This window comes from Argentina silus (genome assembly GCF_951799395.1).
Source record: "Argentina silus genome assembly, chromosome: 19".
NCBI classification, from domain to species: Eukaryota; Metazoa; Chordata; class Actinopteri; order Argentiniformes; family Argentinidae; genus Argentina; species Argentina silus.
Genome location: NC_139673.1, coordinates 5,403,640 through 5,421,228, shown reverse-complemented (window position 1 = coordinate 5,421,228; position 17,589 = coordinate 5,403,640). Strand labels below are relative to the sequence as shown.

General features: G+C 47.9%; 1 protein-coding gene across 1 annotated transcript in view; it reads right to left on the bottom strand.

Annotated features, from left to right (window-relative positions):
• Window positions 1-5,242: 5,242 nt before the first annotated feature.
• Window positions 5,243-17,589, bottom strand: part of LOC310819438 (AT-rich interactive domain-containing protein 3B) — a 36,193-nt gene continuing 23,846 nt past the window's right edge. The window contains exons 5-10 of the mRNA XM_083690731.1: window positions 10,093-10,276; window positions 8,388-8,653; window positions 6,821-7,087; window positions 6,298-6,339; window positions 6,030-6,122; window positions 5,243-5,663 (exon numbers count right to left, since the gene is read on the bottom strand). Of these exons, the coding sequence (XP_083546857.1) occupies window positions 5,479-5,663; window positions 6,030-6,122; window positions 6,298-6,339; window positions 6,821-7,087; window positions 8,388-8,653; window positions 10,093-10,276 (1,037 nt within the window). The 3' untranslated portion in view covers window positions 5,243-5,478. The remainder of the gene's footprint in view (window positions 5,664-6,029; window positions 6,123-6,297; window positions 6,340-6,820; window positions 7,088-8,387; window positions 8,654-10,092; window positions 10,277-17,589) is intronic.

The window sequence follows — 17,589 nt, the reverse complement described above, 5'->3', positions numbered from 1 at the left end:
TAACCCTAACCATTAGATGGGAGGGGGGGGGGGGATCAGCGTCTGCAGTGCAACCTGACTGGGATTGAACTTGGGACTGCGCTCCTCACCAAACACCCGCCTTAACCTGCTTAGCTGAAGCCTAGGCATAAGCCTTTTTTGGGGGGGGGGCATATGCAAGTGTTCAGGTTCTCATGCAAGGCTACTCATTGCAGTAGAATCTGCTACACTAGAGTGTCTGCACCCTAATGCTAGCCTTCTCTGCAGACCTGCTACCTCACACCTATCAATACACTCTAGTGACCTCACGCCCACAGCTTCGCTGAGCCATTTCCTGTTTCGTTATTTTCACGTTAATCACCAAACCAGAATGTTGTAAAAGATAAAGCAAGTGTACCAAACATAGAATTCTGGAGAAATGCATTTTAACGTTTTGTTATTCTGCTCTATTTTCTGCTCTAAATTCTATGTTTTATGACCATTTGAATGTTTGAAAATATATATATATTTTATGTTAAGTTGTTATATATATATATATATGTTATGTTTAAATATTTGAGATTTTATGTTACAATTTAAGAAATAGTTTATTTTTTATTTTTACTCACTTTGTGTGTCCTTTATTGATAACAGCGTACTGTTTTTCCCCTGTTCATTTATTGCTGGTGGAACCTTGCACTTCTCATGTTAATATGCATATTTTGTTCTAAAGTTGTAAGATGAAACAAAAAGTGTTGGTTTCAAGTTAGGGTTCGGAAACCAAGCTGCTTTCCTCACAATCAGGGGAGGAGACAGGGCCGACTACATCTCTGAGCTGTAACAGGTTGATTATGCATAACATAAATGTCATGTTTCACAGTATTGATTGAGTTACTGGAACAACTTCTCTGTCTGAGGATTCTGAGAAATAACAGAGAAAGTATGTGTTTGCATATAACAAAGCATTACTTTTTCAAAACATAGCTTTACATTAATGTGTTCTACTCATCGGTATTTAGTAGTCATATTAATCATAATCAAGGAGTATTTTCAATGTTAGGCATAATCAAGCCATAACTAGGGTTAGGGATATATATATATGCTTACCTACCACTTTATTAGGAACACCTGTACACCTCTCATGGTGGAGGTGGTGCAATGGTGTGGGGAATGTTTTCTTGGCACACCTCATTGGAGAATGTTGTTCAGGATGTTGCTTTTGGGGGGGGGCATATGCAAGTGTTCAGGTTCTCACGCCAGGCCTCATTCTTAGCTCAATGCGTCGCTAACTGCTCTAATCTCCTTGGTGCAGCTGTGAAATCGTCGGTCCAAGGGGCTTGTCCCAACAGTCTCTCTACTATTCCTCGCATCCTCCCTCCTCGCCTTCTTCTTCAACAAGCATTGGAGGAGACTCTCTAAGGGGAGGAACCTTGGGTGTTCTCCTCCAATGCGGTTTGAGAAGGAAGCTAGGAAGGAGGATGGGGAGGGGAAGGGTTAGGGTTAGGACGCAGTCTCTCCTCGTTGTTTTTGTTATCTTCTGTGCCGATTCAAAATTCAAACGTGGTAACGCCACATTCCAGAGTGAAGTACTCATTGACAACTCACCCCACAAACAAACGACACACACAGAGCTAAGATATAAAGTAAAACTTTATCATGACATACAAGTTTAAAGCCCTGAGAACCATATCTTTATATTACTAATTTGAACAAAACTGAATGTGTCAAAATCACTTTGGAAAAGTGCTCCTCTTTTAAATACAATCAGCACAAACCAGTTTTACAAGCATTCACATGTTTTGTCCTAATTTTGTTTTAATCAAAAGAGAAAACTATAATATCAGTAATATCATTATTATCATGTCCATAATAATAACAACAATACAAAAATATGCACAAACCCCACAGATCAATTTATATACGGAGCATTGTACAAGCCAAAAACAACATAAAATTGATAAATGAGGTATTCAATAACCACTTGCATATGCACCTGTATTACACAGATCAGGTTAGATTTAAAACAATTAAAAATCTAATAAAATCCAAACCATCCAGAGACAAGGTTCTGCAGACGTTCAACTTCACAGTTTCCTGAGTGATGTGACCTTGTCTGTAACTGAAGACAAAAATCCAAAAAAAAAAAGAAAAAAGAAAAAAAAAAAGCGACAGAAAACCAAATCAGTCTAAAATAGCATTTTAGCGAGTCACTACAGCATTGCATTGGTATGGGTCCCTCATAATACATACCAATGTCATAACTTCAAATATCATATGCAACAATATGCAACAATGACTGCAGCCCAATGCCCTGAGGTATGATGGTGGTGGTTGGAGGTAGGGGGGTCTTCAAGAGAGCACAGATATACACACACACACACACACAGCGAGTCTACACATCAACTATGGAAACCCGCTTTAAGCCTAATTCTGTAAACTGAATTCACAGTGGATCTGGTTCACCTTTTGCCCGTTCTTGTTGTGATGTGGTCTGTGGTGGTCTTACAAGAGAGCACCGCCTGCAGTATTCTACATGGCATTACAGTTCCCAGGAAATCGCAATAAAAGAGAACACCCCCCACCCCCCCTCCCTCACCATGCACTAGCATACAACGCACTCTCTGACACACACACACACACACACACACACGCACGCACACACACGCACACACACACACGCACACACACACACACACACACACACACACACACACACGCTCACGCTGTAAGGCTACACTGTCCGACAGTCATTGCCTAGACTGATTGGATAACAACAGAAATGTCAAACAAGGAGAAAAACAATAAGTGTTTTAGTAACACCACCTAAGTGATCAAGCTAACTCATAATTACAAAGGTCCATCAGAAAAAAATCAACACAAATAAATAGCAAACCTTGGTTTTGAAACCAAATAACATGAATGATGCATGTCTAAATGTCTGATTGAATTCAAAAAGATATCGGAAAATACAGTTCATTCTCCAAAGGATTAAGCTTGAAGAGAAACAGGTCATTCCAAGTGGAGAGCTCCTGAAACGTCCGCTGGCATCTTAACCAGCCGATGATTTTAAGGCAGCAACTACAGCTTTCACCGTTATACAATGTGGACATCATGTTGTCTTGAAGGGGTGGCTGTCCTGAAGGAGAACACTAGTCATGGGGTGTATCAAGGAGGTCCTCTAACCTTTGAACTGTGATCTGCACTGCAAAAGGTCCACAAAACCCAACACAAAACAGCTAAAAACACAGTATAGATATATCCTAAAAGCAACAAGGCTGCCCCACCTCGAATTAGATTACACAAGATCTGGGCTAAAAGGTTTTTTCGAAACAGTAAAATGCCTCACACATTCAACACGGATAAAACTAGAAAATCCATTTTTTCAAATCGTGTTCTATTCAAAATGCAGGGAGAAATAACCTCAACGGTTTTCGAGAAACACACAATACTGTAACAGCGGACGCATTAAGGGAATCTGGGAGAGCCTGAACTTTGAACTGAGGCAGAGAGAACCAGTTGGCAAATCAAATCTAGTACCCCTTCTCTGGTTTCTTCAATGTGGAGGTTGATGCAGACGGCCTGATGTGTATGTGTGTGGGAGGGCCCTATCTCAGGTAATAGGGGGCCATTCTAGGCTGAACCATGCCAGGCCAAAGACTAAATACCCATATGGATAGGGCTGTGATCCAGATTAGGGCAGCTCAGGGCAACTCTATCACCGTGGACGACATTATGAGGAGTACTATTAGGTACTATTGAGGTCAGGCTACTGGGGGGAACCCTACTTGTGCTGCTGCTGCTGCATTCTCAATCCCACTCTACTCCTACATCGCCACCTACTGGCACGACGAGCAGCGTGGGCAGGGGGTGGCAGGACCGCGGTATAGAAAGGCCTGTGGTTAGTCTTTGGTATACTCAGCCGTGCAATAACCAGAGGCTAACACGGACCAGAAGATTAAAGCGGAGAGGGGGGGGGGGGTTCAGCTTGGTAATGTGTCCCAATAAACCCCCAGCAGTCAGTACGTCGTTGTGTTGTCCGGCATCCCGGGGGGGTCCACTCCTGCCTGGTGACTGCCGCAGAGGGAGCTCAAACCGCGAGGTCAAGTCACGTTGGCTTTTGCAGCAAATGAGGTATGTAGTGTAGTTCTCCATAAAGAGAGTCTGAGGTAATTCATTCTTTGAAACAGGTCTCGCAGACGTGCGTGCATTCTTTCGGTATGATCCTTTTTTTTTTTTTTTTTTTTTTTTAAACGACAAAGCGAGTCCCCGAGACGGGGACGTCACAATGTTTCCTGAGAAAAGGCGCCTTCCCAAGCGGAGAGAGGCAAATATGAGGTTTGAGAAGGTTTTTATGTAGTAAAAAAAAACACATCAGGTCTGCCAGTGTTAGTGAGAAAACCCTTTGATTTGTGATGTCACTCCCGGTTTATGTGGAACCACACACACACACACACACACACAGACACACAGACACACACAGACACACACAGACACACACAGACACACACAGACACACACAGACACACACAGAAACGGGGAGTTGACATACAATCCTATAGCAGAGACGAGAACACCTCAAACACTACCTTTCTGATTAGTAGATAGGAGCGGGGCGCCCCGCTGGGCTGACCTTGGGGCTTGCTAGTCCTATACTGATTGGAGAATCAGTTTGGTTTGTCTTCCAACATCCCACTGTGTGCGACACCTGTCCAAAGCTAACGGATCCACAAAGCCCTTTGAGCTAAAGGGTCACTTTTGTTGTGTTCATAAAATTGAGGTTTGAGTAATTCATGGCCAGTAGACTGAGGGTACAGACTACAGGAGTGACTATATGAGGTATTACGTGGCGATCTATTGCGATCAATAACCATTCTGAACATGGTGCTCTCGTTAGAGAAGGCTACGGCCCATCGTCATGGCAACTTGAGCGGAGGGGGTTGATGCATAGGAGGATGTGCTGAGTGAGGTTCTATTGGTGAGATTCTTAAATTCCCCTGATTTCAACAAGATCCCCCCCCCAAAAAAAAGAAGAAAAAAAAAGAAAAAAGGAATACAAAAATAAAGTTAATTCAGGTTAAGAACACTACAGATCCTACAAAATGGCAACAAACAAACGAAATCCTAAATAAAAACTCTTCAAGTTCAGTTGTGAAACACCTGTCAGTGGGTTTTGGCTGAGCGCTTTGATTGTGTTTAGCATGTATTTTGGGGATGTGTGTGTGTGTGTGTGTGTGTGTGTAGTGTGCGATGTGTAGTGCATGTATGTGATGTGCACATATGTGTGTGTGTGTGTTGGATAAAATGCATAGGTGTCTGTGTGTGTATTATGGGCCCATGTTATCATGAGTTGCACATGGGTTTTTGTGTTCATTATCGGACAGCCAAGGTCGACAGGAGCGATGAGGTATTTGTTGTGCAACAGTTTTTTTTCTTTCTTATCGATTGTACTCTATGTACTGTATTCATGCTGGGCCGGGGCGTTGTTGAGAAGCCTGGGTTACGGGTGGCGGCTGCCCTGAGCTAGGGTGAGCCACTGGTGGATGGCTCGGCCGAGCCGGGGCCCTTGGAGGAGGATGAGGAGGTGGGACTGTGGCTCTGGCCGGAGGAGCCAAACCCGAAGACTGCAGCTGGGCCAGCAGGGGGCGCTGCAGTGGGTGCCGACACGCCCGTCGCTGAGGCTCCAGACTTCTGGGCAAACAGGGTTCCTGAAGGAGAGAATAAGAAGAAACGATGGAGAACGTTATTATAGAATCAGTTCAGACCAGTTGGAACTAGGGTGAGGATTTACACCCCAACACGACAGGGTCGACCCGAACCACACTTTACAGGCTCGAAAATATTATATGTTACATATTGTAATTATATATTGTGTTGTATTATATTTTCCTCTCCACCACTGTCTCCCCAACCACGGTGGATATGTAACAGCTCGGCTCAGGTCTGTGACTGAGGGACATTTACATTCTTCCATTTTAGTCATTTAGCAGACGCACTTACAATAAGTACATTTGTCTAAGTAATCAGTCATCGTCAGTAAAACCCTTCAACAATGACCAAGGTACAACGCTCACCGGAATAGAGCGTGCCGTTGACATCCACGGACACGCTGATGCTCGCGCTCCCATTGGTGGAGATGCTCAGTGCCATGTCCTGCTGCTTCTCATCTGTGAACACAAAGGAGGAAGTGGTGAGACACCGTGAACGTCTTGATCTCATGTCTACAAACACACAAAACAGGAAGGGGTCAGCAGCCTCAGCCATGGGAACTAAAGCTTAGTAAGGGTTCAGCACTGAGAATGTACAATACAACATGCAGGAAGATAGAATGGTAGAACGCACATGTCTTTGTGGACGTCTTGTAGCAGTCATCTGCATGATCCACTGGGGAAAGACAAGCAGACATCATGACACACTGCCCTTCCCACTCAATGCATTGCATATGAAAGAGTCACCTTGTGATAAGCTCGCGCACGCACACACACACACACACACACACACACACACACACTGTATGTGTGGCAGGGAAGCGAGAACACCAGCATGAGATAACATTTAGGCACCAAACAAAGCACATTGTTATTGTATATACATGCACCAACTGTAGCTAGGGTCTCAGAAGTAAAGGCATAGGTCACTGAATCAGTTAGAGTGCAATGGGTTCAAATAGTATTTAGTATTGAAATGGAACAGGGCTATCTTCTACTCCACGCAGGCTCAGGCAAACGCCATTTAAGCGTTAAGTATTTCAAACACTGTTGGACCCAGGTAGCATCATTGAGTATCAATTATTATTGTGTGTGTATGTATAGCTAGTGATATTATTGTGTGTGTGTGTGTGTGCGTACAGAGGGTGTTCACTGACCTCTGGGGATGCCCAGGCGCATGTTCATGGGGACCTGGGAGGCCATGGCCAGCAGGTTGTGCTGGAAGGCCTGCTGCATCAGACGCTGCTGCTCCTCTGCCAGGCGCGCCATCTTCCTCTCTGGCCCCTCCCCCCCCACGCTCGTCTCCAGCTTCTCCCTCAGCTGCTCCAGGGTGGCCGCCCGCGCCAGCCCCGCCACCTGCTGCTGCCCCAGCGCCAACACTGCCATGGAGTGGCGTCCCCCCGGCATGGAGTGGTTCATCTCCTCTGGAGGGGGGGGGAGAGAGAGAAAGAAAGAGAGAAAGAGAAAAAAGAGAGAGAGAGAGACAGAGAGACAGAGTGAAAGAAGGAAAGAAAGAAAGAAAGAAAGAAAGAAAGAGAGAGAGAGAACAAAAGAGAGGAGAGAAAGGAGATGACGTTACTTCAACTGGATTCACAGCGGAAATGATTTCATCACTGTACGCCAAAGTTGCAGCTGCTTTACTGGACGATATTCAAATAACGTTGCGATAAGGGAGATTCTAATTCCAATAAAAGGAACAGCTCACAACATAGCAACTACCTGAGTCATCAACGGATCAACATTCCAACAACGTCAAAGGAAGATTCGAAAACAAAACAAAAAACTGGTAATTTGAGTTGTCAAATGTATCTCACACCCTTCACTGAATAATAACAGTGTTCTCGTACCAAATATGTGTTAATAACATTCTGTCAACATAAGTGTTGACAGAATGTTATTAACACATATTTGGCACGAGAACACTGTTATTATTATTCAGTGAAGGGTGTGAGATACACTCACGTAACACTTTATTAGGAACACCTGTACACCTTCTCATGGTGGAGGTGGTGTAATGGTGTGAGGAGTGTTTTCTTCGCACAATTTGGGCCTGTTAATACCAAATCAATCATCGCTCGAATGCCACAGCCTATTTGAGTATTGTTGCTGACCATGTGCGTCCCTTCATGGTCACAATTCACCCATCTTCTAATGGCTACTTCCAGCATGATAATGCACCATGTCACAAAGCAAAAGTCTCAAACTGGTTTCATGAACAATGAGTTCAGTGTTCTTCAGTGACCTTCCCAGTCACCGGATCAGAATCCAATAGAACACCTTTGGGATGTGGGAGATTCACAGCTTGAAAATGCACCTGGAAAATCGTCAGGAATTGCGTGACGTAATCATGCCATCATGTACCAGAATCTCAATGGAATGTTTCCAACATCTTGTGGAATCAATGCCACGAAGAATTGAGGCTATTTTGAGAGCAAAGGGAGGCCCAACCCAGTATTAGTATAGTGTTCCTAATAATAGTGATAGTCACACACACACACACACAAACCTGTCGCCAGAGGGCGCTATTGCACCATGTAAACATCTTGTCGAGAGTCGCGCTCTTCGGCGCTCTGTCTGAAGCTCAGAGCGCAACTCTCGACAAACATCCAACACCTGACTTGACACCTGACAGTTGTGGGCTAGAACTTCTTTCCGGTAACTATTTAACCCTTTGTGTATTCAGTCTTTTTCCTCGAGTCGCTAGTCAGTTGTTGAAGTGCCCACCTTTCTTGAGGGAGAGGCCAATGGGTGACCCCTGCAGGCCGTTCATGGCCACCGACACCCCGGCCCCCGTGGGCACCGAGAGGTGCATCTTGGGCGGGCTGAGGATGTGCGGCGCGGTGCTGGGCGACGGCGAGAAGCGGAAGAGGCTGCTGCTGTAGCTGGGGCGCCGGCCCTCCCGCCGGTTGCTGTCGATGGCCGCCTGGAGCTCGCCGGGGGAACTCAGACCTTTCCTCTCGCACTCGTAGGGGTAGAGGTACTTCATGTACCTGGATGAGAGAGAGACGCACACACACACACACACACAAAGCCGTCAGAGCTCCACAACAAAGTCGGTAAACGTACTTCATGCAACCTCAGGAGAATACATAGCATTGGGAGAATGAGGTCTTTTTCGCCGCGTCCTATTTACTTATCCACCCTGAGGTACGCACTCCTGCACCTTCCCCACAATGTTCATTTAAACGGGAACGGATTGGTGGAAGTACCCACGCTTAGACCCATCCTATGCTTATGAATGCGTGAAAACATGCACAAGTGCGCGTACGTCAGGAGAAGGGTGGATAAATGGGACGCAGCGAAGCAGTGGGCAGTATGTCATGGAGTACACACACCGCGTGACAGACAGCTTTTTTTCCCCCTCTCCAACTCATAAAAACATATAAACGCAAAGGCGCATAATGGAGACAGAGAGAGAGAGAGAGAGAGAGAGGGAGAGAGAGAGAGAGAAAGAGAGAGAGAGAGAGAGAGAGAGAGAGAGAGAAAGAGAGAGAGAGAGAGAGAGAGAGAGAGAGAGAGAGAAAGAGAGAGAGAGAGAGAGAGAGAGAGAGAGAGAGAAAGAGAGAGAGGGAGAGAGAGAGAGAGAGAGAGAGAGAGAGAGAAAGAGAGAGAGAGAGAGAGAGAGAGAGAGAGAGAGAGAAAGAGAGAGAGGATTGTGGAAGGATCAATACGGTGCAAAGAGCACGGTCCATTAGACCAGGGCAGTGGAGCATCGCTGGAGGACGGTGTGCTAGCATTAAAAATACATAAAGGTTCATTAGGGCTCCCTGGTAGTCCACCGCATAGAGAGAGAGTAGGTAGAGGAGCCCCGCTATCAGAATGTGGATGAAGACAGCACAGCACAGCACAGCACAGCACAGCACAGGGAGGGAGGCAGGGAGGGAGGGAGGGAGGGCACAACTGAGCATGCTCGTCACTCACAGCCCACCTGACCTCTGTCCCCTAATCACATCAATAAATCTATCCGGATCAATGGGCCCCTCACACGTGTGATGTAACGGGAGGAGGATAGAATACTGAGGGGACGGTGACGAGGACAGAAAGGGGGATGCACACTAATGCAAGGACATACACACACGCATGAGTGTGTGCACACACATGCATGCACACACACCCACATACACGTACATATATACACACACACGTACACGTACATATATATACACACACGTACACGTACACGTACATATATACACACACACACACACGCATGCACACACACACACACACACGGATAGAGTGAGGCTCTATCCAGAAACAACCCCCAGCCCCTCCTCCCTGGACACTTGTGTAGATCTGAGAGGATTGGACAGGTAGAAGCAAAATGGCCACTGCCATCCTGCTCATACCTTCCCAATCCTTTTAGATCTGTTCCAGTGTGGAGGGGGAAGGGGCTGGGGACTGTCTCTGGATAGGGCCAGAGTCTTACTGTGTGCGGAGAGTGAAGGCTGCACTGGTGATGGAGGTGGGCAGGTTGAGTCCTTTAGTGATCTCTCTCCAGATCTTCTTGTTGATGACCTCCACCAGGCCCCCCTTCTCCGTCACCAGCTTGTAGAGCATGTAGAGGTCCAGCACCTGCTTGGCCATGATGGGGATGCGGTTGACTGGGGTCCCTGGGGGGGGGAGGACAAGATGCGATTCATTAAACTTTGTGTTTTTTGCACACACACACGCACGAACGAACGAACGAACGAACACGCACAGATCAGAAACTAGGAGTCATCTTGAATTAACATTACAGAGGGAGAGGCTGTAGCAAAGTATTGTGTGGCTAAGTCTTGGAGTGTAAACTAGCCTGCCTGCCTTGGTGTGCGGTTATTCTAGTAGCTTGACTTGGGAATGTCAACACACAAGACAAAAAAAAAAAAAAGGATAAAAACCTATTAGCCTAGTCAAGGCAAACCAGCTTGACCTGCAAAGCAGGGATTCACACCAACAACACAAAGTAGACTTTTGATACAGATGCAATAATCTCGCCTCAACGGCTTATCTGCAGCAAAGCGTGTAGAGAGTGTGTAGGGAAGGAGGGAGGGAGGGTTAATGTGTGCTCACCAGAATCAAAAAAGTGTAACGTGCCACTCTCTGGGGGCCGGCAGGACGCGGGGGGGGGGGGATTGTGAACAGGGCCGGGAGGCTAATCCTGAGGCAGCGGGGGGCGCATGGATAGCCCGGTATAATGAAGCTCATTTAGGGGGATTGAGTAAATCCACACTCCTTGGCTGCTAGCCCTTGTTGCTGCTGCTGGGGAGGGTGGAGGTGGGAGGGGGGGGGGAGGAGGGAGCGGAGTGGGGAGGCTAGCAGCTTTGCGCGTCGGCTAATGCCAGCCCAATCCTTCTGCTCTTGACCCAGAGTATGACCCATTACCAATGGTTTTTTAGCGAATCGCTAACTGTGATCAGGCAGGCAGATTAGCCCTGATTCAGTGTCTTAAGTTAGCTCCAGTTTCAGGGACAGGTTAGTCTTTCATTAAGCCATGAGCATCGGGGCTCGGACGGTGACACATGGCCTTGCGTAAGTGTGGGCGGGGCAGGGGCCTCGTGGCTGCAGTGGGATGAGTGTGTCACGTTGGGGGTGGAGGGGGGTGTGTACACAGCTCGCTCAGCAGACCCTGGCTTTGAAGCCTATTACATACAGTATAACTTATCAATACGGCCATAAAAGCAATAAAGAAAACAGCTAGGCAATTAAGCACACTCCGCCATCCCACAAGACAGTCAGAATTGATCCTTAAGCTTTTCCTGGCACATGACTATGAACAGCCTTCAACACAGAGGGGCGGATCTGCCCCCCGGAAAATGGGGAACTCTCAAAGCCTGTCCTTCCCTCTCATCTTGTGTCCTCTCCTTTCATCTCCCCCTCTCCTCATTGATGACATCAGTGAAGTGACCATGACCAGGCCAGTGAGACACACAGCATGTTTGATGAGTGCAGACCCTATGCTACAGTGGTGTCACGCCCAACACCACCGCCGCCACCACCAATACCCCCCCCCACAACACCACCGCCGCCACCACCACCACCCCCCCCCACCACCACCCCCAACCTCCACTACTACCTCCACTATTACCATCACCACCACCATCTACTAATACTACTACCACTCCCACCACCCCCACCACTATTACTACCAATACCACCCTCACCACCACTACTACCACTATTACTACCAATACCACCACTACTACCAATACCACCCTCACCACCACTACCAATACCACCCTCACCACTACTACCAATACCACCACCAGTACCACTATTACTACCACTACCACCAATACCACCACTACCACTATTACTACCAATACCACCACTACTACCTCCACTATTACCATCACCACCACCATCTACTAATACTACTACCACTCCCACCACTATTACTACCAATACCACCCTCACCACCACTACTACCACTCCCACCACTACTACCACTCCCACCACTACTACCACTCCCACCACTACTACCACTCCCACCACTACTACCACTCCCACCACTACTACCACTCCCACCACTACTACCACTCCCACCACTACTACCACTCCCACCACTACTACCACTCCCACCACTACTACCACTCCCACCACTACTACCACCAGTACCACTATTACTACCACCCCCACCAATACTAACACCACTACTACCACCAGTACCACTATTACTACCAATACCACCACTACTACCACTCCCACCACTACTACCACCAGTACCACTACTACTACCACCCCCACCAATACTAACACCACTACTACCACCAGTACCACTATTACTACCAATACCACCACTACTACCAATACCACCACCACTACTACCACCCCCACCAATACCACTACTACTACCACTACCACTACTACATACCACCTCCACCACCACTACTACTACTACTACCAATACCACCACCACCACCACTACTGCTACCTCCACCACCCCACAGCTAAAATATCAACCGGGCGAGCTCAGCGCTGGGCGCAGGGGAGCGCTTCCAGAACATGCTGTGGATCAAAGAAACTAGGAATGCGGAGCGCCCAAAAAAAAGAGAAAAAAACTCAGACCCCCGAGCCGCAGTTATTTAATGCAGCGCTGGACATCAATCCTGCATCAAACAATTAGTACAACTGCCAGGGTCAGGGGTCGGCCAGGGTTTATTGATGTGTGAATTAAAGTGCCGGTCAGCAGGAAGCCATGTTTTCATACATGGAGCCGCCGTCCCCAGGGACAATGAGGACACAACAGATGAGGGACAATAGAGTTGTCCTGCCGTGGCGACCCAGAACAGAGGGGTATCACTCACTCCCATGCCGCTGTTCCAAGCTCACCCATATCAAAGTGGGCCCACAATCAACAACAGATATCGAATTTGGTTTGGTAGAATCTTTTTTAACATGATTTCAAAACAACACGTTTTACATTGAAGCAGTAATATGGCGACAAAGGTTATAGGTTATTGACCAATGGCTTTTTAGCCGCACTGCATACATGGAGGGCATTTTGGGAGAATTAGAAAGCAACAACATGAGTTTGGTGAATAAAACATCTGCCCTAGCTGTACCTCTAGACCTTTAAATTCATAAGCACAAGATGACAAAGTAGTTCTGGGCCACACAAACCCAGTTTCAGTGTAGAACTGGGTAGCAACTCGAAGCGCTAGTATCGTCATTATATCAGGCCACATATAATTGAACTGCTGAGGCATTAGCTCATGCAACGTTAATGTAGGCCGCGATTGGCTGTTTCCCCTCGAAGGGCGGCAGGGATCGTTTCGGCAGCACTGAAACGATCTGTAATTGGCTACAGGCTTCACCTCCCATCATCCTTTGCCCCGGACTGATTTCCCCCCTGGGACAGGGCCATCAGGAGGCCAGTGATTAATGGCCATGGGGGTCAGAGGTCACCCTGGTGGGAAGTGCTGTGGTAGAGGCCCCCCTGAACCACTCCCTAAGTCCTTCCTCCTACTCCCAGAGCTCTGGCTCTGTTCCCCTCGCCAGCGCCCCAGCCTCAAGAGGCCCAGAGGGGCCAGAGGAGCGAGCCACCTCTCACCCCCAGCGGGGGAGCAGCCTTCCAGTACAGTAGGAGCCCCTGACTACAAGAACACCCCTAATCACTGCATGGGGCAGGGCCACATTGGGCAGGGGCGCGGAAAGAGAAAAAGAGAGAGAGAAAGAGAGAGAGAGGAAGTGTGTCTGGCAGGCGTGGAGGGTACAGCCATCTTGCCACACTTCCAAGGGGAGAGGAAAAAAACAAGTTAAGACACTCTGACAGACTGGAGTGCGTAGACAGCCCCCTTCTCTCACATGATGGTTTAACCCTTTCCACCCCTGCCACACTCCACTACGGTTCGAACCAAGGACGCGTTCCATCTCAATGGGGGGAGAAAAACAAGGTTGTTACATCTGACCCCTGACCTATTTTTAGAGTAAAACAGCTGTCCGCATTAAAGAGGGTTCTAGAATAAATCAATGGCCGGGCCCCGACGCCAGACCTCTAAATTAAGTATCACTGATTTCACATTTCTGGCATTCTTTAAATAATTAAGAGACAGAGTGACAGCCTTCCAGAGGACACAAGGCAGGAAATTAATTTTTCACCGAATGTCGTGGCTCGGGGTGTGGGGTTTCACAACCCATCCTGCTCCACCTCCTCTGGGCGAGGGAGGGAAGGAGAGGAAGAAAGGAAGGAAGGAAGGAAAGGAGGGAGGAAAAAGTGGGGGAGAGAGAGAGATGAACATACACTCAAAATCCCATCTCTAAAAGACATGGTTTTCAGAGACGAGCCCTCTATACATCCCTGCTCTCTCTGGGGGAGGTAGGACAGGAGGGCCAGCTGGAGAAAGACTGGATTACTCCTATAAGAAAGGTGTCAGCCAACACAAACTGCACCCCCCCCCCCCCCCCCCCCCACCTCATGTCAATGTCTGAGTCCTTTCAGAAGCCCCCCCCCCCCCTCTCCCACACACACACTCTGTAGCACCATTCCCCCCCTTCCCCACCCCACCCCAACCCCAGATTAGCCCAAACAAGGGCCTGCTCTTCTGCACTGTTCTGCCCGTCAGCCTCAACCCTAACCCCAGACGGCAGTCTACACACACACACACACACACACACACACACACACACACACACACCTCCAACCAGCCTGACTGCTCTGTTCACACTAGGCCCCTGTGTTTACTCTACCCCGGCCATTTGGTTTACATGTTCGTTGTACGTTAGAACAGGCATTGTCAGGTGGGCTGCCAGGCTGGAGCAGGTTTGTTTTATTTTTAATGCCGGCGGTGCAGGGACTTAAAAGGTAAAGCTCAATGATGGTATGGAATATGCTATATTTAGCTCTGCTCACATCACATGACTGAGCAATTCATATCAAGTGGTAAGAAATATATAGGAGCACATGCTCTTTCTCTCTCTCTCACACACACACACACACACACACACACACAGAGGGAGAGGGAGAAAAGGAGAGAGAGCGAGACAGAGAAAGTAAGGTAGAGAAAGAGATAATTAAAATTTTAAAAAAAACTTTATGGGCACCAACCTTACAATAAAATCAACACGACTCAATCACATCTTAAGAAGACGCCCCTGGCACAGCATTAAACTCAACAAATTGTTCTTGATGTTTACCAGATTGTAATAACCAAATTAAACCCGTAGAGAGAAAGAGAGAGCAAAGGAGAGGAAGAGAGATCGAGAGGGAGAGAGAGAAACATGACTCCCTCCTCTCGGGTCATGAAGATGGGTCACCTGGTGAAATAGAGCGGGGGAGGGGGCGAGGGATTGAAAAGGGTGGATGGCGTGAAAAGTGAGACGGCCACTTCAACTGCAACCCAAGTCCCCGCAGTCCCTAGAGGCTTGAACCGACTGGGACTGACTGGACACGAAACAACACTCAGAGAGAGAGAGAGAGAGAGAGAGGAGAGGTACAGACCCACCGGCCCCGCAGGTAGACCTAGGCCCACCCCTTACCCCCAAGACCTGCTATCTACACCCCAAGACCTGCCATCTACACCCCAAGACCTGCCATCTACACCCCAAGACCTGCCATCTACACCCCAAGACCGGCTATCTACACCCCAAGACCTGCCATCTACACCCCAAGACCTGCCATCTACACCCCAAGACCTGCCATCTACACCCCAAGACCTGCCATCTACACCCCAAGACCTGCCATCTACACCCCTCATCTGCTAAGAGGAACTTGTTAGCCCATTCAGAAGCTTGGTGGTTTTGCTTCTGCATTTCACTATTTACCCAGGTCTCATTTATCCTCGTATCGTGTGCCAGAAGGTTCATTTGACAGCTGCTTTACCGTGTCCAAACACGAGAGACGTGTTTATTTGGACATGTAATATCTACTTCACTGTGCTTTAACAGGTTATGCTATTATCTTCCACAAAAAAAAAGAGATAGAATGTGCCATGATGATTTGTGACAGAGGTAAACACAGCGATTCCTTACGGCGGAACAGAGGGAGGGTGGGGGCGCTGACACTGGACCTGCTCCTCCAATAACAATGATAAGGGCAGCGGTGACCAGAGAGGTGGTCAAAAAGAGGGGCTTTAGAGGGCAACCAGGGGACACTGGACAAGGACCTCTCTTCTGGCAGGTGCACTGTTGACGGGGGTCTCAGTGGACCACCCCCCCACACCCATCTACACACCCCCCTCTATCTTTATAACACAGCTAACTGCTCCAATCAATGGACGCTCCGATTGAGCCACGGATAAAGCCATCAGCTGACGAGCTCCATTTGGAGCCCAGCAGTGCTAATCAATAACCCAGGGGTCAGCTGCTGTGGGCTGGGGTTGGGGAGAGGGACTGCTAGGAGGGTAGGTACCCCTCACAACTCAATACATTACACCCCAAATGCTAACCTGGTTCTCGTGCAAGGTTTTGGGCCTTGAGAAGCGGAACAGAGAGTAGGCCAATGTCTATTATGTATAGTGTGTCGTTTTGACACTTGACACTGGAAGAGTGAGAAGAACTGATACCATTGAGTAGCACAATGAGTAAGACACGCACTAGGACTGTGTTTGAGTCTTCTTCCCCAACGGTCATTTCATGGTTCTCACTAAAAGCTCCCCAAGTACTGTTGGTTACGTCATGCTACCTTTAGACGGTACTGCATGTCAGCACTGGGCTATTGTGCTGGGAAAGCTCTCCTTCGGGGGCCATAACGTATTTAATTCCATTCATCACCGGTGTGTGGAGGGAGGCCCAGGAATCCCAGCTCAAGCGTACACACACACACACACACACACACACACACACACACACGAAAAATGACAGAAGGAGGGAGAGGAGGATAGAAAACAGTCTGATCAAGCCTCCCTCATCCTCTGCTCATTACACACTTATGAGGCCAGTGATTAAGATTCTCCCAGCAGCTCTGCGGCTTAGAGATTCAAATCCCTGTACAGCATGGCCATAATTAAAGGGGGAAGGCACACTGGCAATCCACGACCAAGGAAACTTCTGGTAGACTGATTGAGGAAATGACAGGGAGGGGGTGGGGAGAGAGAAAGAGAGAGGGGGGGGATGGAAGACACAAAGACAAAAGAGCTGGACCTCGATGGTAACCAACCTACTATACAAATAACCTCGAGTAGATTCCAATCTAACATCCCATGTGTCAGGAAAACCGCTATGTCCTTTTGCTTTGGGAGGAAGAGAGAATTCCTTCGTCGATGAGCCGGGCTCCTAAAACGCCGGGTTGTAATTTCACAAGTGGCGGGTGGGGTTTACAAAATGCCCAAGATAATCTCAGACCTAGAAACATATCAACACTGTGACCGCATCTTTGATCATAAAAAAAAAGGAAAAAAATAAATTCTAGCCTCGCAATAGTTTCCTCTTTTGGCGTCTGTCTGGAGGGCATTGATTAAAAAGTGCTGGTCCTATCTGTTCTAGGTTTGAACTAGTAAGGGGTTCCCCA